The sequence below is a fragment of the Trachinotus anak genome, unplaced genomic scaffold (genome assembly GCF_046630095.1).
Source record: "Trachinotus anak isolate AG129_WGS33_773 ecotype Australia unplaced genomic scaffold, CSIRO_AGI_Tana_v1 ptg000011l, whole genome shotgun sequence".
Taxonomy (NCBI): Eukaryota; Metazoa; Chordata; class Actinopteri; order Carangiformes; family Carangidae; genus Trachinotus; species Trachinotus anak.
This window is the reverse complement of record NW_027273862.1, coordinates 13,088,308-13,113,538: the sequence shown is the minus strand read 5'-3', so window position 1 is coordinate 13,113,538 and position 25,231 is coordinate 13,088,308. Positions and strand designations below refer to the sequence as shown.

General features: G+C 38.6%; 1 protein-coding gene across 1 annotated transcript in view; it reads right to left on the bottom strand.

Moving 5' to 3' along the window:
- LOC139627768 (CUB and sushi domain-containing protein 1-like) overlaps positions 1-25,231 on the bottom strand; it is a 400,363-nt gene that overhangs the window by 105,679 nt on the left and 269,453 nt on the right. Inside the window, exons 18-26 of the mRNA XM_071488859.1 lie at positions 24,883-25,021; positions 23,751-23,938; positions 23,357-23,545; positions 18,464-18,580; positions 18,077-18,292; positions 16,576-16,764; positions 14,771-14,940; positions 6,178-6,334; positions 3,808-3,999 (exon numbers count right to left, since the gene is read on the bottom strand). Of these exons, the coding sequence (XP_071344960.1) occupies positions 3,808-3,999; positions 6,178-6,334; positions 14,771-14,940; positions 16,576-16,764; positions 18,077-18,292; positions 18,464-18,580; positions 23,357-23,545; positions 23,751-23,938; positions 24,883-25,021 (1,557 nt within the window). The remainder of the gene's footprint in view (positions 1-3,807; positions 4,000-6,177; positions 6,335-14,770; positions 14,941-16,575; positions 16,765-18,076; positions 18,293-18,463; positions 18,581-23,356; positions 23,546-23,750; positions 23,939-24,882; positions 25,022-25,231) is intronic.

Sequence of the window (25,231 nt, the reverse complement as noted above, 5' to 3'; positions counted from 1 at the left end):
CCTCTCAGCCATAAAGCCCACTCTTTTCAATCACAAAGACAGTTGAAGTGTACTGAAGAATATGAGCCATCGCACTGACTTCTTATGAGGTGACCACATAAAGATCTGTGTGTTAGCTCAGGATCAGCTTTGACCATGTTGTATGTCATAATCATAGCCACAGAAAATATTTTAGGATTTATCAGCAACCTATGTAAAAAAAATGAATGCCAATAAATGACAATTACTTTCTGGAATTAGATTCACAAATATTAGCTTAGTTAGAAAATCACTATCGTCTGTCTATCGCCAAGTTGGCTACAGAATGTTGGCGAAGGAGAAAATATGATTTTCAATTAGTCATTAAAAAAATTGTCTTTGATGCATGTACACAAATTATTTTCAGAATTAGTTTCTATGACTTTACACTCATTCTCAAGACATTATTATACTGCTGATTGTTCAACACAGCCTGATGCTGCTGCCTCTGTTGGTGGATTGGCTCTTCTTATCCTTGGGTATATTGTAATCAGGCCTGACTGTGCTCAGGTCCCTATTGGGTATCTCTGTTTTGAAAACTAATTGATGCATGGCAGGTTTAGGTAAATGTTCTCAGACTGGGTTGAACATTTAGGATCTGTGAAGACTTCTACTCTCAATACAACCAGATTCTTTGTATCATATTTTCTGGTCTTCTTTCCAGCCATATTAACATTTCAATTCATCTCTGTAAGAGGTGGCTCTTCTACTTTGCTGTAAATTACTCTGAGGTGTGAAGGTTGAGTTGAATGAGAATCGGTTTAGAAAGGCTTGAATCATTAAATCAACCTTGAATTATCCAAGCTCCTGCTATACACTTTCAAGGTTGGTGAGTAACTTTGATGGCTGTTTTCCCTTAAGGATCTGTCTATAGTGTGCCAAGTTCATGAAAAAAATGCAGAAAAAAAAGCCATTTAAGAGCGAACTGGCTTTTGTGTTATTTTTATATTGTTTTGAGAGGTGAGGAAGACAGGAGATAGCAGGAGGCAGGGGAAAAGGCTGGAAGCAGATCTAAACTCATGATGATAGTACATGGTACACATGGTAACCCACTGAGCCAGCAGATCGCTGCTGATTAGAAAACAGTTTGGTACACATATCTGTGTGTGCATTGCGTGTTTGTGTGAGTTAATAGAGCACCGTTAACACAGCTCTGCAATCTACAATAACATGACAACCAACTGCTGTTGCATTACCCTAGGCAGAATGCACACAAATGCACACCTACTTGTAAACACAAACACAAAGGGAGAAGCAAATAACCACACACAAGTCATACACAAGGCCAGAAAAATACTTGAAAACACTTATGCAATTATGCTGGCATGCAATTTAACCAGTTGTTTCAATCCCTGGTGATAGAAAACATAGGAGAAAAGGCAATTACTGTGCTATGTTTTACCATGAAAAGCAGGTAGAGAGAGGAAGAGTCACAACACACAAAGAAAGAAAAAACAAGAGTTATTTAGTAAGCCTGAGCCACTGACAACTGCAATTTCCCAAGACAGAGAAATAAAGAGAGAATAACAGGCACACGCATAGAGTGGAAGACGAGACAGGTGTCCTGTCTATGGAAGAGAGAGAATGACAAGAAGATTCCCACAGAGGTAGACCACTGCGCTGTTTGACTCAGTGTGGGAGAAAGAGACAAAGACGGTATAGAAACAGCCTGTGGCAAAGCCATCTCCTCACCTCCATTATAGCACATGAAGATATAGGGCCAAGCCAGACAGACGGGGATGGAGACAGACAAACACTCCAATAAACAGACAAAGCAGGAAGATACAAATGTAGCTATAGAGGTAGTTAGCTCTGGGCTCTGCCAGCAAGTACTCTCCTGGTTGCTGGCTTACCTGAAGTAAGGCAGCACAGAGCAGCTACAAATTACTGACTGACAGACTGCAGAGGTACACACACACAAAACACACATACACACACACTGAGATTCACACACATCCAGCCAGATACACGTTGTCATTCCACACACACACACACACACACACACACACACACAGACACTTAGGGACACACATTCTTTTTAGTTGCCATTAGCAACAACATGAGGCCATGTCCCACCTCAGAGAGCTCAGGTGTGTTGGCAGGTTAGACAGACACAAGGTTTGGCTCTGCTGTAGGGAATTCCAATTGAACATGTGCCAAGTGCACACATCTACAGACAGGTAGAAATACTTACAGGGAAAGGGATTCAGTTTGTAAAATATGCAAAACCACAAAAATATTTATGGACAAGCAGGAATTATGGACAATAAAAATTGCTAATTTCAGCATCAAGCTCATGCTTCACTGATGGCTGCTGAACGACAATATGGAATCAGAAAGGCCAGCTGTACACGTTGAAGCTAAATCACAAAATGACTTTCACAGGTCCATAAGCAAAAGAAAAAAAAAAATATCACCATGTCAAAGCGCTTGATTTGTTTGGCATACTCCTCTCCGACCTAATTAAGAGCTGCCGAGTGCCAACGAAAGCTATGTCTGCCCCCTGGCAGCTTATCTACCTCAAAACCCGGGAAATATTCAAATATATTCTAGATTTGCCAAATGAAAAAACTTTATTTTGTCATTTTCACTGTCTGAAAAGTAAAACCTGATATTGTGGGAGTACACAGCAGCAGTCAGATGGTAGCTAATTATTACAGTCTCATAGGCCTCCTTTAAACTATATTAATTAAGTGTTATGGTCTTTCAAATAAAACTTGATATAACTTTGGTACAACTTAATAGTTGTCTTTATCTTAGATCAATCGAAATGACAGCATTTAGTTTTGGAGTTTAATATATTTACAGTTATAATAAAGTGTATTGTAGTTCTCAGTTGCAGGCTGAGTCAGAATTATATGAAGTCTGACTCTTATTCCCAGAATAATTTTAATCTTAATAGTCATCCTATCACAGTTGATGTGGGTATACAGTAAACTGTCTTTGATGAAAAAAGTTTAACTTCTCCAGGTGAAATTATTGCCACTACTGCGACTATATTCACCTAAAAGGCAAGGAAGTACATATTAGATCACTTTCGCTCCAGACTGTGTTGTCCAGTATCTGAAATCACACCATTCAACACAGCTCTTGAAACATGTGATATCTGTATACCTCAATTTTATCTTAAAGTTATTCAAGTAGCAACAATTCCAGATGAGTCAATAATGTTTTTACATCACATCACTTTCTGGCATCTGAAAAAAATCTCTCCTGATAGAATATTCTATTTATCTGTTTGTGCATGCTGAGAATAGAACAGAAAGCTACAGCGTCTGTCAAAGTCCTTGGCATAAAATACTGTGAGCACCTTCAGGGTACAAGAAAGTAGTCTGGCTTACATTATAAATTTATCCAAGTTCAATGCAGACAGTCATTGCCTATTTTTGCACCTTAACCATGGCATTCTTGAAAAACTTAGAAGCCTGGTGCACTAAAATCCCATACCCAGTGACATCCTGCTGTCCAAGTGCAGATGCACAGGCTGTTTCAATGCTCAGAGGCGTATTACTACTACGACAAATATTTCCCACAGAGAGTTGAATCAGTCTCACTTTTCAAAGTATTCACCTGCATTGACTCAATTACGTGTTAACTCACTCTCTCCTTTGAATCATCATGCTCTTGGTGGAAACAGACAGAAGTAGCTTGGACTGCTGTATCTCCCTGCTTTATTTTTCATTGAACAGTATGAAAAAAAATCACCCACAGGTTAATAATTCAGACTGTGTAGTTCTGAATTATTCACATTACATACAGTAGATCTTACACACATGTTGACATACTGACCGATACAGGAAGGAAGTGGTTTGTCCCAGACACGCCTGTCCCCGCTAAGACAGGTCAGTGTACTGCTGCCATGGAGACTATATCCAGGGTTGCAGGAGTACAGGACAAAAGTGTTGGCATAATGACCGTCATCCTGGATCTTATAGCCATAACTAGGGACACCTGGTTCCTCGCAGCGTACTAAATCAAAACCTAGAAAGAGACAAACAGACACACAGAGGGAAACACACATACACAAAACATATACAACACATACACACACACAGATTAGGGTCTCCTGTCTATGCAGTAAGACAACATTGCATAAATGAACAGAATGATTCAGAGATGTTTTGGACAAGATGACATAAGGTTATACTACTCCTCTCCTGAATCCCACTTCTGCAGAAAATGAACACTCCTTGTTAATGCTGAAGTACTATTTGACAGCTGCAGTGAAAGCCACTGGACATTTCTAGATATTCTACTCCTGTGTGTTTATTTCTATCATACAATAAAAATGTATGGGCTTCTGCCATTTCTGAAAGATATAATGATGTGTGGTGAACAGTAGTGGTGGTTCCTATATGAAACTGTGGAAAAACATCAAATGACAATTTCACATCCCACACAAACACAAAGACACTGTACACTTGAACACTGCGAGGGATGTCTGTATGTTCTCAAAATAACAAAGACCAGGGAAGTTCCCCATGTCCAAGACAGATGGATAAACTACAGTTACCACCTTGCAGTTGTATGCCTCCACCAACCAGTCAAGTTCCAGCTTATATCCATGTCTGTCCAGACTCTGTATTATATGACTCACCCATTCAGGTGAATGGGAAAGTGGTCTCAGACCTTTGGACCCCAGGGATGAAATGTATTTGCAGAACATAATGATGTCACAGTGAAGCTGACCTTTGACCTTTTGGATATAAAATGTAATCATGTCATGATTTTATCCTATTAGATATTTGTGTGAAATTATGTTACAATTAGCATATTAATTTTTGAGTCATGAACAAACACTCACTTTGTGAGGTCACAATGACCTTAACCTTTGAGCACCAAAATCTATCAGTTCTATCAGCCAGTCAGTTCCTTCTTGAGTCCAATTGAACGTTAGCACCAAATATGACCATATTCCCTCAAAAAACACCCCCCTTCCTTTTATTTTTTCCAGAGAACCACATATACTGAATGTACAGACTAAATCAGACACATCATACAATCACAATTTAACTCCTGTGTAACACCTTTTACACAGCCAGCAACTTTTTAGTAGAGCTGTCTCCAGTTGTGCGAGGTATGTAGACAACTATCCATCCCTGTCTACATCCATTTCAGTAAAACAGATGCATCTCACTTCTGTAAACCTTTCTCATTAATATCTTGAACAGATGCTTGAAGCCTTATTACTCTATTAAAATAGGTCTAACACTGTGCACTATTAAAGTTGTTTTATCAATCTCTGACCCTACTTAAGAAACCATCACTACCTCTCTTGATCAGATGCTTCTCTCTCCTTTCTCCTGTTTGAACCTTCTATCAATCTCTCTTATCTATCCATCAGCCCATCCACTGTAGCAGAACTTTACAGAGGGTGTCACCTTCTCCAGTTAAATGACTTGCAGATTAACGGCTGTCTAATGGTTTAACTGACATACAGAGCATCCATCTAGTATCCATATACTATCTACCTTCATCCGTTTGTACCTCAGTCCAGGCGCTCTTCCACTCCAGATGTGTCACTTTCTCACCTACTTTTAACGACTTGCAGATAAATGCTCCTCTAATAGCCTCTTTGACTTACACAGCAGCTGGTCTTGCCTTTTTAACAGACTCTCTTTGAAGCCATTAAGATTAGTGTGTGTATGTGTGTGAGACAGAGAGCGAGAGAGAGAGAGAGAGAGAGAGGGAGAAAAAGAGAGAGAGCATGTGTACCCATATGTGTTACAAGTATTTATATGGTCATTTCTAGTCTCAGAAATGAATGAAATAGCTTAATAATTTGGTGAGAGAGAAAGACTAGTCTCTAGAGTTTTGTAGTACATGCCTATTTTGGTCTGGTATGTAGCACTCAAGATTTACTTGACTGAGGCACAGGGAAGATGCAGGATATGTCCATGAGGGCAATCTAACACAATCACTACCACTCTGCTTTTCAATTAAAAACTTCTCCTTACAAGGACCTACATGATGAGCTACTCAAATTTTAGGAAATTACTGTTTGTGTGCATGTGAAAAAGTGTGTGTGTGTGTGTGTGTGTATTATAGAGACAGCGAGAGTGTGTGTGAACTTGAACAAACCCTCTACAGCAAAAGAGAAAGACAAACAATTTTTATAATCAGTTCATTCACAGTCATAATTTCTTGAAGATAACTCACTTGTGTATGTGAGGCGAAAGCCCTGATCGGTTCCAGAGGCGTTGCTGTTGAACTCTAGCCACAAGTGATTGGAAGTACTATTGATGACATGACCCGTCATGGCATCACGTGTGAAGTTGCCAAGGAGACGGGATGAAGTGTTGTCTCCATCAAATACCTGTCAATCAACACACAGGAACAGGACCACAGAGCATGAATAAAAACATGAGTTTGTGTGGTTTTGTAGAGGTTTATGTGAGCACAGATCTGCCAATTTAAGTAATGAGAATATCACAGAACATGGGTGCACTGGTAACCTGTTCTAGAATACTGGATACAAAGCTTGCAGGGCACCGCTGTATTTCCTGTGCTGTGACTCACCAAAATAACAAACAATGTGGGTGAGGCAAAAAAAAACCCTCACTGAGCCTAAGGAAAAAGCCACTTTGCATCTGTGTGGCACCACAGAGATAGAGCCTCAAATGTCACATTAAAGGTTACTAAGGTCACAGGTGAGTTGTTATGGCTCTGTAACAGTCAGGAGAACTGATGAAGCCTCCCTTTTTTATATTACACTGTTAAGATTTTTATGAAACAATTCCAGAAAGTAAAGAAACAAAAATTTGAGGGCTTTCATGGTGGATATTTAAATTGGTTACCTTACTTGATATGTTTTTTTACCACAGATGCATGAGATCGAACGAGACTGCTGTACAAACGTATTTGCAGTTTTAGCAGGTTAATCCTTGTCCTTGAAGAAGCAGGTTTGAGTATCACTTTAATTTGTGCATTGGCAGAGAGGATATTGCAGCCCATGATGAAAAATAAAAAGTAGCTTATTCACAGTTGAGGATGAGCTTTGATAAATGTTCCAAATTTTGTTTATATTTTGAAAAGTTATGTTGCTACAGAACGGTCAAAACAGGAAATCACCAATGAGTAATCCAGTGTTTCCTTGAAACCATCAGTAAAAGCTAGAAGCACGAGTATGCATGTTCTCTGCTGAGAACTAAACACTGTTCAAAACAGCAAGTCAGTGTCTCTGTGTGTGACTTGGTTTGAGATGCTGCATATTAGAGGAGATGAAAATAGCAGGAGAGTGAAAAGAGGAATGTGAGGCCAGAGTTACATGTAAATTTAAAGTAGATTTTCACAATGTTAAAAAAATACTGGACTAGTTTGCAGGACTTAGCTTGAGTTTCCTTTGTTGATGAGATTTTTTCTCTTCTCCATTTACAAGAATTATGAAATTGATGAAGATGATAGCATTTTTGGCACTCTTGACTCAAGCTTACTTTTTGATCTCCTAGCAATTTTGCTTCTCATTATTAACCTGTTGCTGGTGACACAAACAAGAGACAAAATAGCTAGGAGTAATTTATCTCAAATGGGCCCTACGAGACAAGGAGATACGGAGGGTAGAGTAATGGCTGCCAGAAAGATCTTTGCAACTTGGAAACAAATGACAAAGTGTAACAGCATCCAGCTGAGGGGTTGATATGCACATATCACTACTGCAACACATGCAGTTACAAAATGTACCCTCGCTATGTTCTAAGTACTTTTGTTCTCTCCAAAACATGACTCAATACACAGTTTTGTTGCCAGCATAGTTAACACATTACATTGGTTGTTTGGAACCAAAGTAAGCTAACATGGATACAACAAAGGAAACTCTGCTTTCAACAAATGGAAGCCGTGTACTTAGCCATATTTTTTGCAACATCCCGAGAGAGGGAAAGCAGAGTACGGGATTGTACAGCAGATGTTTTTGCTAGTTTCAGATCAAAATGAAGGTGTGGTCAAGCGGATTGTTGGCCCATTGCTATCTTGAGGCAACAGAAAGTGATTGCACAATTGACCAGCAAAAACCTGATTTTAAGTCAGTGGCGCAGTATTTCATTGTAATTTTAAGGGCGCCTTGTCAAGAGAGTAACATGTGCCTGGCTGTTAAAGGGAATAGGAGATAGCACTGTGACTGGTTCATTGTATGTTACTCCCAAAACACTCCCATGAATAATAAAGAGATGAAGTGCAACCCTTTTGAACCATGCGCTTGGTGCAGCGATATTTTTTCCCACTGTTAAACTAGCAAAAGTGACATGGACACGTCCTTAATGCAATTGCGCGTTGCGCTTCAGACCATGTGCTTTGGATCATTAAAACAGAGCCCTTGCAGTTTCTGTCTTCTAGTCATAAATGCAACTTTAATGTTGCCAGTAGAGATGTAGTAGTTTGGGAAGTGCAGTCTACTTTTGACGGCAGTTTGAAGGGGAGCATTAGGACTCTGAAGTACCTCATAATACTACCTCACAGCTGGGATATAAATGTGAACTGCTCATGCTTATATTTGGCAGCTGGGGACATTTCCACAGATTGGTGGTGACAGGTCTGCAGGTGGCAGGAACACCAAAGAAAAAAGGGGTAAAGCAATGTACTGTTCTTTCTCTACAAGTACTGCCAGTCAGAGAAGACACCTCTACATGAAGCCAAAGTAGCAGCTACAGTATGTTGAGTGTTTGATGTGATAAAATAAACATGGCAAAGGACAGTGTGAAAATGAGCCAAAGTTTCAAAATAAGAGCGGAATAACAGCATTTATAACATTACTCCCCTAAACTTTATTTTTCTTCCTGCCTCATCACATCCCTCTCATTCCGTCAATTGCCCTGTTTTGCATCTTGCTGTCTGTCTTTTTTTTCTTTCTGTTGGTCTCATGCTCTCTCTCTATCCTTCTCTCTTGCTCTCTCTATTTCAGTAAAACTCGATATGGTTAATGAAAAGCCCTGCGGCTCATAAATCAACATGTCATCATCTACCACCCCTCTCTCTGTCTGTATGACTTGCTCTCTCTCTCTCTCTCTCGCTTGCTCTCCTACCACCAGTACTTTCATAACAATTCCTGCACACCTCCAACTTGTTTCTTTATCACCCTCTCTTTTTTCCTTCTTCAAGGCTGGTGTACATCTGAGTAAATTTGGTCACGCACCGTATTAGAGGGGAAATGAACTTGGTTATCCCTCTCTAACAAAAACAGCTGGAATGAGCTGGTTCATGTGTTACAGGAGATTTTAGCTCAAAGCCTGCTGGAACTGTGAAACAAATGGTTTGCGTTCAGTGTTCAGCTGCAGCAACAGACATAACTTCCATTACTGTTGGCCTGGGGGGGTGGCATGCTAATTGCTAGCTTAAGTGGCACTTTGGTGCTTTCCTTCCAGTTCATTACAGTTTGCACTGTACTTTCTGTTATTTGGGAAAGTTACAATTAACAGACATGTTAGCTCAATTCTATACTATTACAAAGGATGACTACAGTACATATAATTTCATCACATCATGCTGTCTGAAAAAAAACCCCCATCATAATTCATGGTCTATAGCCATGCTAGCAGCGTCATTTTGCTGTAATCCCTCATATACTTAAGTAAGAAAAACTGTAGGACTTTGGACAATTGGAAGATTATTCTTAGATCCTAAGCAGAAGTGGGGGTAAAGCGTGCACGCAAGCAAAAAAGTTTGCTCTGAGAGTTTAACAAGAGAAAAGTATACAATATCTCACTCAAATGTATATTCTGGTGACCATTCAAGTGTTCAGATTGTGTGGCAGGTTTCCTTATATTTGCTTGCAGGGTGTCGCTAGAGGAAAGGTGATGAGATGTTGGCCACAAAACAACAAACAGAATTGAAAACGGGCAGCACTCTGATCGATGTTCTAATACATATAGGAACATATTAATTACAACCTTGTGTGAAAACACTGTAGGTGTCTCCAAATACATTTTTTGAAGATAAAAACAAAAATCAAAAACTGATAAAAGATTTATTTATTTCTTTTTTTATGTATTTATTTATTTATTCAATTATTTTATCAGAGCAAAAAATATTGTGACAGCTATTTGTAATTTTTGCTCTCACTACATCGTTAGCACTGAACAGCTGTTCACTTGAGCGACAATCTTCCTTTACTTGAGCTGTCTCCAACTGTGGAAAGCAACGCTAATGTTAACTCTTGTTTTGCTTCTGTTTCTATCATTTCTTTTTCTTTCTACTGAAGTAAACATGTTAAACAGCTAGTCCTGGTCCAGTCAGACCATCTCATGATCCCACTTCACTGTAGCGTCCAGTCCGTCCTGAAGAAGTAGTGCTGATCAGAGGGCGATTCACAACATTTTGTATTGTAAATGCAACATTGGCTGAAGCTCTTGTCAAGACTGTTAACTAAATAGCTGTTAATGCTAACGCTGGAAATGTAGCAATAGCAAAACTTACAAATAGCTCCTTTAATAATTCCAGCTGTGTGTGCAGCACAGCAATCAACCTGCAATCCAAGTCCTGTATGTAATAATTATAACGTCTAACTAACATGGTCAATTGTGTGTTGAATTATTGGCAAATGCATTGTACTGTTGGTACATCACCACACACTACATCACCGTATTGCAACACATGGAAAAAACTGCACTTAGAAACACCTACATTTCATTTCATTTAAGTTATTCATTATCAGTAATTTGGATCCAAAGTACTAAATTGAAGCCAAAAATCTAATATTATGGTATTCCCTGAATGAACGTGATGTGTCACTCTTGTAATCAGTCTTCAGGCCTCTCTTTGGTTTTTGACTTCTATGTTAGAATCCAATATATCCTCATTAACTTTTGTGATCTCTAGTCACTCTCTGTATTCTGTTCCTCTGTTCTTGTTATTTCCTGGTAAGGAATCAATTTATTACACTAAATACCATGTCAAATACCTTGTGAAGACCAGAGTAATAATTTGAAAAAGAGCAAATGTCTTTGTCTACTTTTCAGTCTTGATGATTGCTTACTCAACCTTTCAAGTATGCAGGTAATAGTTAAGCAGGTTTATGTCTGTTAACTTCCTTGGTATCACTTTCCTATTTGTTAAGGGGATTTCCCTTTTTTAATAATTGCTCCACTGGAAACATGTCCTCCTTTTACAATGATGCTGAGCCTCTCTAAGAGTCAGGGAAAAACCTGCTAACACAATCTAACCACAGACAGGCTCAGCCAGTGCTCTAGGCCTAAAACTGATAATACACTCTAACCACATACTGGCTTAACCATGCCCTCAGGCCTAATACCACTAAGAGACATTGTGAATAGAGTGAACAGTTTTAGACAATGTGTGTAGGACAGCATCAAGACTGTAAAACAGCTCACACAGCTGCTCCTAACTGACACTGAAGTGGGCACATGTACTCGAGAGAGGACTTATGAGGAATTATGGGCCTCGGGAACATCTGTGATTCTCTTTGTAGTTCATACATACACAAGTATGCACATCCAAGTTTATACTATGTAAACACTTCAATAAATTGCCTATACATACATTGTAACAACTCAAAGTCCTTAAAAGTCACGAAGGCACCAGTAGACAGAGAGGAACCCTAACAACATATTACAGATACATTTAGGGGCTCAAATTAGGGTCAAAAAGATTTTGAGCTTGTAAAGTGATGTTAACAAATAATTCCAACAATAACAAATGTCTACAAACTTACACTTCTAATGCAGATTTATTTTACAGGTTTTCAAAGATTTACAATGACAAACGTTGGAATTGTTTGTGAACATCACTTTACAAGCTCAAAATCTTTCTGAACCTGATCTGCGCTTGTATGTATCCTCTCCCAGTCTATTTATGTGTATAAGCGCATAAAAAGCAAGGGTTAACCTTCAAATCCAACAATGATACACAGTAGTCTGTTCCTTAGAGGGTTAAAAGAGGCTGTATTGATCCTTTTGTGCCTCTGTTTCTTATGTATTCATTCAGCCATGGAGGGCTAATACAACAGGAGTACCATCAGCACTAATAGGGAACATGTGTTATAAACCCCTGCAGGGATGTTATTGCTTCTTACAGCAATGTTTAACACGTCTAACATCCAGGGCAAACCTTGGTAATACAATTTAACTACATACTGGGTAAACCAAGGATTCAAAGCCCTTCCTGTCTTTTGTGCTTTTACTCCTGCCTTGTTCCTGCACACCTCATATAATTAAGGAATACATATTCCCTGACATCTTAATTGGAGCAGGTGTGCCTGGCTGGAATAACAGCTTCTAGAATGGGCTTTGAGGGTTGTGTTGAGAAACTCTGAGCTCTGCAGTGCAACATAAAAATGACTACTGAACATAGACATAAAATATATCGAGGAGAAATTCCCATCCACTGTAGTTTTTTGTGTGTTACACAAAGATGAAGGAATAATCAAACCATGGAAACCTCCCTGAAATTTGTCTTTAATTTAGAATTGTTCTGGTATTATGCAGGTAACTGCACACCTTGATGAGCAACTAAATGAATTTTAAAGGAGGCATAGAAAAGTAATGAAGTAGCTAACATTAATAGAAACTACTGTAGCGGAAACACCTGGCCTGGCATCAGTCACAAGCCATTAAAAGAAGTTCGTAGTAAGGACATGCAGAGTTACGGATGCAAATTGACACTTTCCCCACCATCAAACTATCAAATTGATAGAAACAGAGAGAAAGAACCTTCTTTCACAAACAAACCAGCTTTTAGCAGGTCACAGAGAGACATACAACCAGTCCATGGGTCAAATGGTCATCTCCAGATGATCAACGAATGCCCACAAGATTGAATTTAACAAACAAGTTTCTCCATTTTGTAACAATTAGACTCTGAATGGGTTTTTTATTGTGACTGATATAGGAAAAGTAACTACCACCTACCAACCACGCAAAGTAAGACACTACAGACAGCCATACTGTCTTTATTATTATTAGTATTATAGTCAAAGGACTGCTGTGTAACCCGCACATATTTACTATTAGCTTTAGGAAACTCCAATTATGTTGTTTGATCAGTTAACCACTTGTTTTATAATTACTTTAAAGTTTTTAAAAATGTAGGCCTAACATGAAATATGTGTTTGTATTGTTTCTTCCTGTCATTATAAGTGCCATTAGGCTTATATGTTGTGTCCTTTAAAGTTTTATGGTCATGGGCGAAGATGACTGTGTAAGTTTTATAAACTCGTCAAAACTCGTTAAACAATTCAGAAGTTCTATAGAAAGTTACTCACTCCTCTAGCTGAAGTCCCCAGGGGATAAAACCGTTGTGATCATGTCACACATTGCTTTTTGCCATCTGTGAAGCATTTTGCTTCCTTGACTTCTGTGCCATCTTTGCCATTGCTGCTTTTTGGCACCTGCCAATTTGCCGCTGTCTTTTTGTCCATGCGTTCTTTGTCTTTCTTCTGCCACGTGCTTAAAGTAACTTATCTTAGTCTACACACACTGTCTTTTATTTTTATAAGCCTAGTCAAAACCAACTGAATCAAGCAGCAGAAGTGCCTCAGACTATGTTTGTAACTTTTTAATTATCATCACGATTTCAGACTTTTTTCAAGATGAAATAATATTCAATCATCATATTTCATTCTTTGACATAGTAGCTTATGATTTAGTTGTATATTTGTAAACAGCCACCGCATATTCTCTCCCACCATTGCCCGATTCATTCATTCATTCATTCAGTACTTAAACCTGTTCTTCTGCTCCATTTTTCATCCTGTTAATTATTAGACATAGCAAACACCCTGAAAATAGAAGTGTATCTAATAAATCTCTTTAACTTAGCCGTGCTGTTGTGTTTCTTTGAAGTAGAAACTGGAGATCCATTGAATCGATAAGTCGCCACTTCTGATATTAGACTGATTAGTTTAATTTATAGATAAATACATTTTTGTCTCTTCATAGACTGGTGCCCCATTTAATGAGAATTTCAAATTATAATATTATGGCCTTGGTATGCTACACTACATAGATAAGTCAAGATGAAATTGAGGCTGGATACTCTAATATTTCTATTTATACCAGTGAATGATACATGAAATTATGCTCCTAAGATGTAGGTGGCTGTGAATATTAAAGTAAAATGCTTTTGGCTATACTATCACACTCTTTGATATCTCTGAATGAAAAAAATCAATGTTTCAAATGCTGCCATATACTATTACTTGTTTAAAAGCAAATAACTAACGGCTACTGCACATTGTGGAATCCTCAAACTTCAACAAAACGTAACTATGGGTCATAAAAACCTGCTGCACAAGCAACCTTTGGGCTCGTTTTTTACAGGACAGTCTCACCATTACACACTGCAGTGCCTGATTAAGTGTGTGTATGTGTGTTTGTATGTGTGTTTGTGTGCCTGTGTATGTGTGTGTGTCTGTGGATGAGGGTGTGTTTGTTTATTTATTTATTATTTTTTACTGTGTCCATGGCTATGCCAACATCTGAATTACTGTTTACTTTTCAAGCATTATTTGACATAAACCCAAACCCATAATATTCATATAATCTGTTCAAGCATATATATGTGTCTGACTATGTACAACTTTGCATATTGACAGTTTATGATTATTTTATAATCCTATGCTAGTTGTATGTATGTGAATGAATCTATAAGTAAATTATGCATTCATGAGTTTTACCAGCTGATTGGGAAAAGCTGATTTTATTTGCATAAGTGTGCATGATATTGTGTGTGTGTGTGTGTGTGTGTGTGTGTCTGTGTGTGTGTGTGTGTGTGTGTGTGTGTGTGTGTCTGTGTGCATACATGCCTTGAGATAGTCTCCATCTTGCAAGGAGAAGCTCTCAGCTTTCAGCCTGATTCCTTTGCCCTTTTCAGTAGTGATGCGGTAAATGCATTCGTGGTTATTATCGTAGTTGGAGGGGAAGTTCGGAGAGAGAAGAACGCCTTCTGGTCCTAGTGAGGAGGCTCCACACTCAGCTACAGCAAGAGAATAAAGGGGACAGAGACGCTGTGGATCAAAATCACTGCAATTCTACCTAATTATTTTTGAGCAGTCAGAATATCAGGGTTGGCTTGTTGTGTAAAAAAAAAAAAAAAAAAAAAAAAAAGAGACTCATAACTCTACATGAAAAAGAGAGATTAGAGAAAAGTGCATGTCCTTTATAACCACAAACCTTATTCAACTTAGCAGACATGATAATAATGATAATGATAATAATAATGAATCATACAGCATGAGGCAGCTTAAAAGGACAATAACATCAAGCATGACGAACAGCAAAACACATTCAAAAGCAAAGCAATTAAACATGAACTACAAAAGATTAAAAAAGAGGACATAATGAAAAACACTGCATAAAAGCAGGTCTGGATTAGTTTGTTGGAAAAAGTATTTCCTATAAATTATACAGAATTATCTAGCAGGTGCAGTGCCTATCAAAGTTTAGGAATTCAAATAAGTGGTACTTTGCAAATAGAGTTTTGTCATATGTAAATGAGGAGAGGAGAAAAGAAACGAGCCGAGCAGGCTTTTAACTCCCACTGAGGGGGACCACCACTGCTTGGAAGGGATAAAGAGGAAATGGAAGTAATGAGATAGACAAGAGAGAAGGCGGTGTGGAACAGTATGGAACTCACTGAGAAAAAAAAAAAGATGCAGTGTTTATCAAATCTGAACAAATCTAAAATCCAAAACATTTTTGTAAATGTTCTGTAGTTTTTAAAGCAGATTAGGATAGGAGATAAAGAGCATAAATTCAATGATGCTACCAGAAATTCTTTTGTAAAGTGAAGACAGGAGTGTAGAGTGGGAGTGAGAGAAAAGAGGACAGCGAAGGAAGGAGAAGAAAGGGATGAAGAAAGCGCTGGAAAAGGAGAGAAGACAGCAGATGAACCAAGACAAGAGGTCTTTGAAAATATGCAGAGAGAAATTAGAAAAGGGAAAAGGGGAGCAACAAAAGACACAGTATTAACACTTTTCATGAAACAGCTAATGCCCTAATTATCTACCATAAGACTGCCCAAATGCAGAGGGAGAGGAGGAGAAACTGTTAGAAAGTAAGAAAGAGAAACAGAGAGCTAAAGTGAGGGACATTTAGAAAGAAAAAGTGGGAGAGAGATAAACCAAACACATGCTGCCAGCTGCTGTTACTCAGTTTCCTCTTTGTAAGGCCTGATCTCTTTACAGATAATGCTATTATAACAGTTTCAGTCTGCTGTTTTGGGGATTAAAAATTACCAGCAGTCACCAGTCAGACTCTCATAATTTACAGACACTCATCAAATACTAGTATTTTATGACCTGCTAAAAGCCAAATCCTAGCAAATAAAACCAACACTCAAAACAGTCCAATAAAACTGTATATATTGAAGGAAGAAATTATTTTGACACAGCAGCATTGCAATGTTTTTTACAAAAGGCAATGTTTTACAAGGAACGTTCAATGAGTATACACTCTAAACAACCATATGTCTGAACAAAATAGAAAAAACTAAACAAAAAACGGAAAAACGATTACCTTAATTTGTGTTTTGTTTGTGTTTCGTGTCCAGAGCCAATCATTATACATTCTCACTGAGACACCAGTCAGTCTGTCTACCTGTCTGTCTTACCTATACATCGTGGTAGCGTATTGCTCCAGACTCGCCTGCCTCCTCCCAGACAAGTGATCTTGCTGTCTCCCTCAAGTCGGTAGCCATGGAAACAAGAGAAGGCCAGCGAGTCACCAACTTGAAATCTGAATCCCATCCTCCTGCTGAATGCGGGTACACCAGGATCCTCGCATGGCTCTAAGTCGTACTCTATACACCCAAGAGAAGTAAATAACATTTTTGAGGAGTCATAATAAAAAGAATAAAGTGATGCGAAATGTTCTGGAAATGTGTGAATGTCATAGAAATATAAGGTAAACAGAAAGAATGGATTACATTAAAAAATTTGGGGTAAACTTTAAACTTTAAAGTACTTCTGCCATGTATTATAATTTTAATTTAAAACTCCTGTTGTTATCTTAATCACAATGAATCACAATACTGCCCTTCAAAACCAAAACGTTTCTAAATTTATTTCAGAACAGAATTTTTTGACTGTGTTCAATTATTTTTTATACTGTATATCGTACCACCAAAATGTGTAATTTTTCAAGACAGAACCAATACGTAATATTTGTTTGAACTAAGAAAAAAACTGCCATGCAATTTAGATTTTCAAAATACAAAGTGCAATAGCCTCCTGTGTCGGAGACAATCCCAGAAGGTCATGGAAGTAACTGTGCTAACAGAGTCAGTTAGTCATCATCCCTGAAGTCTTTTCTTTTGTAAAACTGCAAAAAAAACTTTTTGAAAACACTTCTGATCAAGCAGAAATGTAACTTTTGCTTCACTTGTCAAACTTGGTGTGAAGGGTGCACTAATGAGGTCATTATAGCTTAGCACACCACAATAAGACAAAGACGTGCGACTAGAACGCATAAGAAAAACAAGCAACACAAAGGCAAGATTCGTGCTTTATTGGAAGTATTTTTCAGTTTTACAAGAGAAAAGGATTCAAGGATGAACTGGACTAACTGAGTGGTTAGGGAAATGCTTGTCCTGTTAATTGCTCCACCTCCATTAAAGAGCAAAGCATAGCTGTTTCCCTGAGCTATTTTATGAGACCTTCCTGAATTGTCTCGGCCACTGCGTGGGAGACAGTCCCAAATGGGGCTAAGAGTACAGGATCATAATACTTTTTTAGGTTTTATGTAATGTCGGTGACCATGACTGCAAAGTTCATCAGCCTAAAAAGGCATAAAATTGGGTTTAACAGCTTATATATCTGTTACAGTTTGGTGAAGAGCCTTCCCACTTCAAACTTTTTTTTTCTCAACTTGCAACTTAGCGCTCCCAGCCTTTTGTAAGGTACCATCTTCGTACACAACAATAAAACTGAGTAACACAACCTTTCACACTGTTTATGATGTCTGTTTAGTCTGTCATCCTAGATCAGACTGATCTAAGCCTGTGTCTGGCTAAAATGACAGATTCAGTCTATCCTGTAAACAGACTTAGACAGATTTATTGTCCGCTACATTCATGCTCACAAAAAGTACAACTTCTGTGCCAGTGTTCTTACCTGAGAAAGTAATATTAAAGCCTTCATAACTCATGGAAAAATCTGATATAAATCGCAGCTGAGCGCTGAAGTTCCCATAGAGTCCTGCTTTCACACTCGGGGGAAGCACTGAGCCAGTGAGTCGAGCCACTGGGACCTGGAAATTTCCATCCTCAGTGATGGAAAGGTAGTCATGGTTCTCCTCCAGATGGAAAGTGTGGAAAATGAGATGGACTCCTGGATATCCGTTGATGAAGGATTGATGAATGGTAGGATGGATGGAAAGATGGATGCATGAATAGATGGAAAAATGCACAGTACGGCGTTAGTTTAATAAAGCTGTTTATCAACAAATGAAAGTAATCAGAACAATAGGTGTTCCCATTATGTCTGTGTATATGTCCTTACCTTTCCCATGAGAAACTTCTATAGTCCAGGTGCAGTTCAGAGAGTTAGGGTAGAAGTCAGGAAAGCCAGGAGAAAGAATAGTCCCTGTTTTACCATAAACATAGCCTCCACAAAGAGCTAAAGAAAAAAGTGAAGGTGGAAAAGAGAGAAAGAAGAAATTTCTATTTTACCATTGTACAAACCTTTTTGCTAAAACAAAGACCTTGTCCTCAGTAAAACTGAGAGATCACCACTTAATGACAGATTTCTTTGCCATACATTCTTAGTTAACAGACTGGAAACCACATTGCAAATTGCTTGAAACTGATGGGGGCGTTCAAGCAAAAAAAAAAAAAGAATTCAAATATGATTACAGGGAAGATACATGAGAAGACAAAGATGTTTAACAATAATAAAATGTACCACATTTGCTATATATGTTGGCTTAAAAGCTAGCAACACAGGCAAAATTTCTAACTGATGTCTACATTTTTAGTAAACATGTTTCTTAATAAAGCATGACCGCAACCCTTTCCTAATGTCTTAATAATTTTTTTGTCCTGAAATTAAGACAGGCGTCAGATAAACTGTTCATATTATGAACACCTGACAATGATGTGTGCAGTTCAAGATAGTATCAATTAATCAAATTTGAGACTGTATGTTTGTCCAAAACGTGCAGTAAATAGTAGAGGCTATCAAATCCAGCTTCTGCATACAGCTACAGAGAGAGACAAACAAAGGGCGAAGGCCAAAAATGCAGTTAATGCAGAAACAAATAGAAAAGGCAGAGAATAAAATCTGACACAGAAAAAGAGAGAGTGGTTTGTTGAAAAACAATCAGATTGGTGTGAATTACCAGACACCAAGCCTCCACACAAAGACAAACCACTGATTTGGAAAAGGACAAACTCATTTGGGACAGAGCAGAATGGACAGAACTACAGTAACATAATGGAGAGTAAAAGAGGGCTTGTGGTGCATTGGAGACTATTTTATAACTAAAATAATATGTTGACTCTTTGTTTCTCTCTCACTGCACTTCCATCTCTTTCAATTCAAATGTAATTCATTCACAGTAAAGTTTTTTTCTTCACTGTTAATGTCCCTCCTGGCTGATTGCTGAAGGCTTATATATGTATATATGTCCTATATGTATATATGTCCTATATGTATATTCACAAAAGTCCCGTTTAGGTCCTAAAATAAACCCTGTGATGATTAATTTGGTGAGAAGATTATAAAATTACTATTTATTATTTGGACTTTATGAAGACAGATGTTGCAGCTTATCTTATTTCTCCATACTGCAGCTTCTCCAGTGTGTGTGCAGAGAGCTGCTGTGTCTCTGCCTCTCCCTCCCTATCTCTCTGTCTATCAGTGTCTTTCCCTCCATCTCATTCCATATCATATTTTAACAGAACTGCACTTGGGCTGAGTAGCTGTGATGAGAGCTGCTCTCTCTCTCTCTCACTGTCTAGCTGTCGTGGGTGTGTTGTTGTAACCAGTGCCAGTTTTTTTTTTTGTTTTTTTGTTTTTTGACACTGCCACCAGGATTCAACTAAACTAGGACACTGTCTGACTAAATGACCCTTGTTGAGGGAGGCACATTCTGATGTGTGTGTCTGCATGAGTGTATCTATTGGGTGTAAAAGTGCATTCTTCAGTGCCTATGACTGACTGGCATGTGTGAAGACAGAGACAGATTTTTAATTTTGTGTGTGTGTGTTAGTGTGCGTGCGTGCGTGTTTGTGTTTGTGTGTGCGTGTGTGTGTGTGTGTGTGTGAAAGTGAGCTGTATAACAAGGCAAGAAAAGTAATAAGACAGAACTATTCATGACTTTAACAAAATACTGTGAGGCAAAGTGTGGTGTCCTTCAATGTTGAGAGCAGAAGCATGAGTCTGACAGCTGAAAGAGAAACAGATAAAGAAAGATATGTTTTTCTGAAAGTGGAGGGTTGAATAGAGAAACATATTACACCTGATTTCAGCTACATTCATCCTCCTTCTTTTCTCTATCCTAATTATCTCCCTCTTACAGGATGTCATGGCATTTTTTATGAACGGAAATACTGCGACTTCGGCCACTTCTAAGAAGTTGTTGTCCTTGCACCAACTGCAAACTTTATAATGTCACGGTGCCCCTTTGCTAGTCTCCCTGACACATAAAAGAGCAGCCAGTGTTCTGTATTATCTGGCAATTTAGCTGACCTGCAGGAATAAGATTAGCAGTTTTGGTTCAATAGACACTGTGGCATTACTGAAAGGGAATGGTCTCTGCATGCCTCTGCGAGGACTACATGCCATCTTGTTTTTTCTTTTAGATACAATATTGTAAAAGTAATGAAATTTGGTGGCTGAGCACTGGGTACAATGGTAACAAAAGGTCGGACTTTTCCTAGGAAAATGTTAACTGTGCCTCGGAGATGACACTGTAAATAAGATAATTGTCGCTAATGTGTGCATTTGTGTACAAATTGCTTCAACTATGGCTGAAGATGATTTCCGTCCTCCTTCCTCTGAACTGATGTAAGATGTCCAAGCCCTTTTTCTGTGTTCTATCTTTGCATGAATTTTTGTTCTGGTTTCTGTCCACAGTTACAAACATGCAAATCAGTGGAACTGGATATGTGAAATTGTCAATAGGTGGGAAAAGAAGAGAGTAAAACAAATAGGAAAAGACAATAATTAATTGATTGATCTAAACGTCAGTCATGTTTAAATATACCTGATATGTAATTCTTAGCATATGATCCTATCTAAAACCAAACTATGACATTTAAAATTTTTGTCAAGGTTTACACACTGTACCATTCTGTCTTGCTTTGTGACAACTGTCTGGTGAGATGGTATGCTTCGCTGAAAATTGAAAATGTCACAATGCCCGTCTAAAACTGCTTACGTTATATGACTGATACTGTGAGATAGACTGCCTCGGTAGGGACTCACTCCCAAGGTGCGACATCCTGACTTTGGCTTTCAAATTGGATTCTTTTCAAACAGCAGATCAAATCAGACGCCATGTATTCATTTCCCATGATAGCATGAGCTGTGGTAAATGCTGAATGAGAGGGCCTGCGAGTGGCCACTGAGCATCTGTTTCAGTAGTGCCTGTTGACCTGCATAATTTCACTGAGGCTGGAAGTCCAGCCTGGGCCATTGTGGTCGTGTGTAGTGTAGAGTGTGGGGATTTATTGTACAATTAACACTGTGGCTGCTAGTTACACCAAGTGAAATGGAAAAAGCAGAAGACTGGAAATAGTATTTTTTTTTATAGCTTAGTTTGGATGAAAGAAGTCATGGTAACAGCTGCATCAACTCCCTCTCTCATCTCATCTAACCATAATTCTCTGGCTAAATAAGACCATGTTGTTCAGTATTCAATAATACATAATATGGTTTGGGCCTTTTTAAAATTGTATCATGTTTGGTTATTCAATATGTTTTGTGATTGTGATATTCTAGATAATAACTAGTTACTACATAATACTTCTGATATAACACTTCACTATGCCCAAACTTTTCTTATACACGACAAACGCACAGCTGGTGGCTGCAAGAGATACTGTGCTGAATAACACTTCCTGTGGACAATGCAACTGTGAAGTACAGTTGTGCGTGAGCATGATGCCAGGTCATGCTCCCTCACTCACATCATCAGTGTTATCAATGGCACACTTAACAAAGAGCTCAAAGTAACAGCTGTCTGTTGTTGTATCAGCAACTCAGTTGAAATGAGTCACAGAGCAATTTACTTATACTCAAAATATTATTAAAAACTAATATACTGAAATATTAAACTATATTTCACTAAATATCATACTAAAATGTTATTAAAAACTGACATTCATTTACTAATACTAGAACATCTACATTTTGCAGTTTCTCAAGAATTTGGTTATATCCAATTTTCCTTTTTCTGAAAAACTACAGAGGGGACAGTGGTGCAGTGGTTTAGCATCATTGCCTCATAACAAGGTTTTGGGTTCGAACATGCCAGGTGACTGTGGCCTGGGGTGTTTACTTGTGTGTTTGTCCTGTGCCTGCGAAGCTTTCCTTTTGGTGCTCGCATGACATGCATTACGTTAACTGGTGACTCTAAATTGTCCATAGGTGCAAGTGTGAATGGTTGTCTTTCTATATGTTGTAGCCCCGTGATTAACTGAAGAGCGGATCAAGGTGCACTGACCCAATGTCAGCTGGCATTGGCTTCACTCCCCTTATGCCAGCTGCATGGATAAGGAGCTACATTGCAGACCATGGAAAGATGGATGGACATGTAGAACAGAGATAGATTAATGTGGTCATGGGCTGAAAAACTACAATGTTTATCAATGCTTCGCTGTTTTTCCAATAGATAATGCAATATTGTCTTTTTCTGCAATGCTGGAGAGGCTCCAAATTAACATAAGAATAACTCGTTGCTACTATTTATATATATATAGGAATTAAAAACGTAATCTCTAGGGCTTGCATATTAAAGCAGGCCACTGGTTTTCTATATTAAATTCAGATTAAAATCACTTCATTGGCAAAGCATAGGATTTAGTCTAGTCTACTATTTACTAACCTCTTTTCAGCTGTGTTTTGTTTTAAGCACCGCAGGAGGAGAAAGGGCTTTGTCCTCTGAGGAAAAGGAACAAGGTGACACTGACCTGCTGTGCCAGTTTCTACAGGAAATGTCTTTTTCTTTCTTCTTTTTGTGTTTTCTTGAAGGGGTGCTGCAGTGGTCCTGACTTTAACTTTTCCTGGATGACCAAATTTTCACTGTTTCCTGTGTTTAGACAACTTAACACTCAACCCATATTCCAGCATATGAATGAGTCCTTCGCATTATCATATAGTTCTTGCCCTTAAACTCCCACTACAGGCCTTGACAATGAGGGCTAAAATGAAAGAATGAAAGATTCTCACCATCACAACTGGGTAGAGCGTGACTCCACTGATGATTCTGCTCACAAACAATTGGCTCCTGATCACTCAGTGTGTATCCTGGGTCGCATGTAAAAGATACACGGGAGCCAATGGCAAAGCTGCTGCCATGGCGACGACCATTGACTGGTATACCAGGATCGAGACAAGAGTCTGACTCCATTTTCACACCTGAGAGTCACATCACACAAGCACAAAATACCACAGAGTCAAGGTCAAGAGGATGAGTGCACATGTGTGTGGGTAATTACACACTTTTAAGCTGGTCTGTACTCAGAGAACACCGAAAAAACACATTCCTGCTCTGTATGAGTGTCTGTAAGCTATTCAGAGTGTGTCTACCAAACATTTCTATCAGTTGGTCAATCAGCCTTACTTTCATATCTGATGCTGAAGCCCGTGGCAGAGCGGCTATTGTCTGTAGTGAACAACAGGAACAGGAAGTTGGACGTGGAAATCAGGAAATGAGGTGCTTGGGTGCCATGGTATTCACCGATCAGTGGGGAGGAGGCTGAGGGGCCATCCCTGATTTCCAGTGTGTCATAGTTGACCTCAGTCTGAAACCTAAACAAACACGAAAAAACAAACATGCACAATAATCTGACATAAACAAAGATAACATTTATATGACTGGCATACAAAATCTGTGTGCAGGCAACAAAAAGCAAATATTTGTTTATAATCACCAGCAAACAAAAATAAAACAGTAAACACATCAAACACTGGAGGATTTAGCTGCAGTGTTCATTTTGTTGAAGCCATCCATTGTAGGCACAGGACATTGAGCATTAACAGACTGGTGACCTATCTAGAAATATGCTCAGATGACTGAAGTAACAATTGAACCCTTTGATAACCACCGACCTATCTCGTCTAACTAAGTAGCTGAACAAGTGACTGACTTGTTATCTACCTCTTACTCACTTTCTTCATTGCCTGTACTCAGTTCTGAGTAACTGACTTGTTTACTGACTGAGCAATTACCTACAGTTGTGGCTGCAGGGCCCTGAGAAGCAGAGTCGGCTCTCGGGACCCTGGTTATCAGTCTATCCATGAAATCTTTCCAAAAGCAGCTAATATAGAAAAAGGGCATCACATGTAGGACATTAACTACCTGGTGGGATTGAAAATCAAGAGTTGGGAACAACAGATATGACATGCAAAACTAACTTTACATGACCTTTACTTCACCTTCAAAGAGGACAAATTTCAGCCAACATCTATCTTTTACTGCAGCAGATACTCACAGACAACATTTAAATCTGACTAACTCATAATTACAAATGCACTGTAAATACTCACAACACAATGTAAGTGTGTTGGGTGCAGGGAACACTAAAAGGTGATGAACCCGACTGTGACACACTTATTGTTCAATGCTTTATGACTTTTGAGGTTTTTGAATTAGTTTGTGTTTTGGCTATTTGCATGTGTTCTCTTAAGTTGTAGTGCATTTTAACAACCCTGACAAAACATCTCTCTATAACTATATAACCAAAGAACCTAACCTGTCAAAGTGTATCTTCACAGCATGGTCTGTTTGTGCTTCAATCACCCACTGGCAATTGAGAGAGTCTTTATAAAAGGAGGGCCAACCAGGAGACAGCAGAACACCAGTCGGAGCTGTGAGATGGCCCCCACATGGAGCTGCAGGGAAATAAAGACACACACACACACACACACACACACAAACACACACACACACACACACACAAACACACACACCATCACACAGAGAGCGAGAGAAATTAATAACGACACTCATATTTCATTGAGTAAGCAGATTCATCATCTGCTCAATTTATTTTAGCTCTCTAATCCTGTCTGAATTTTTAGATTTCATACATAAACATTTAC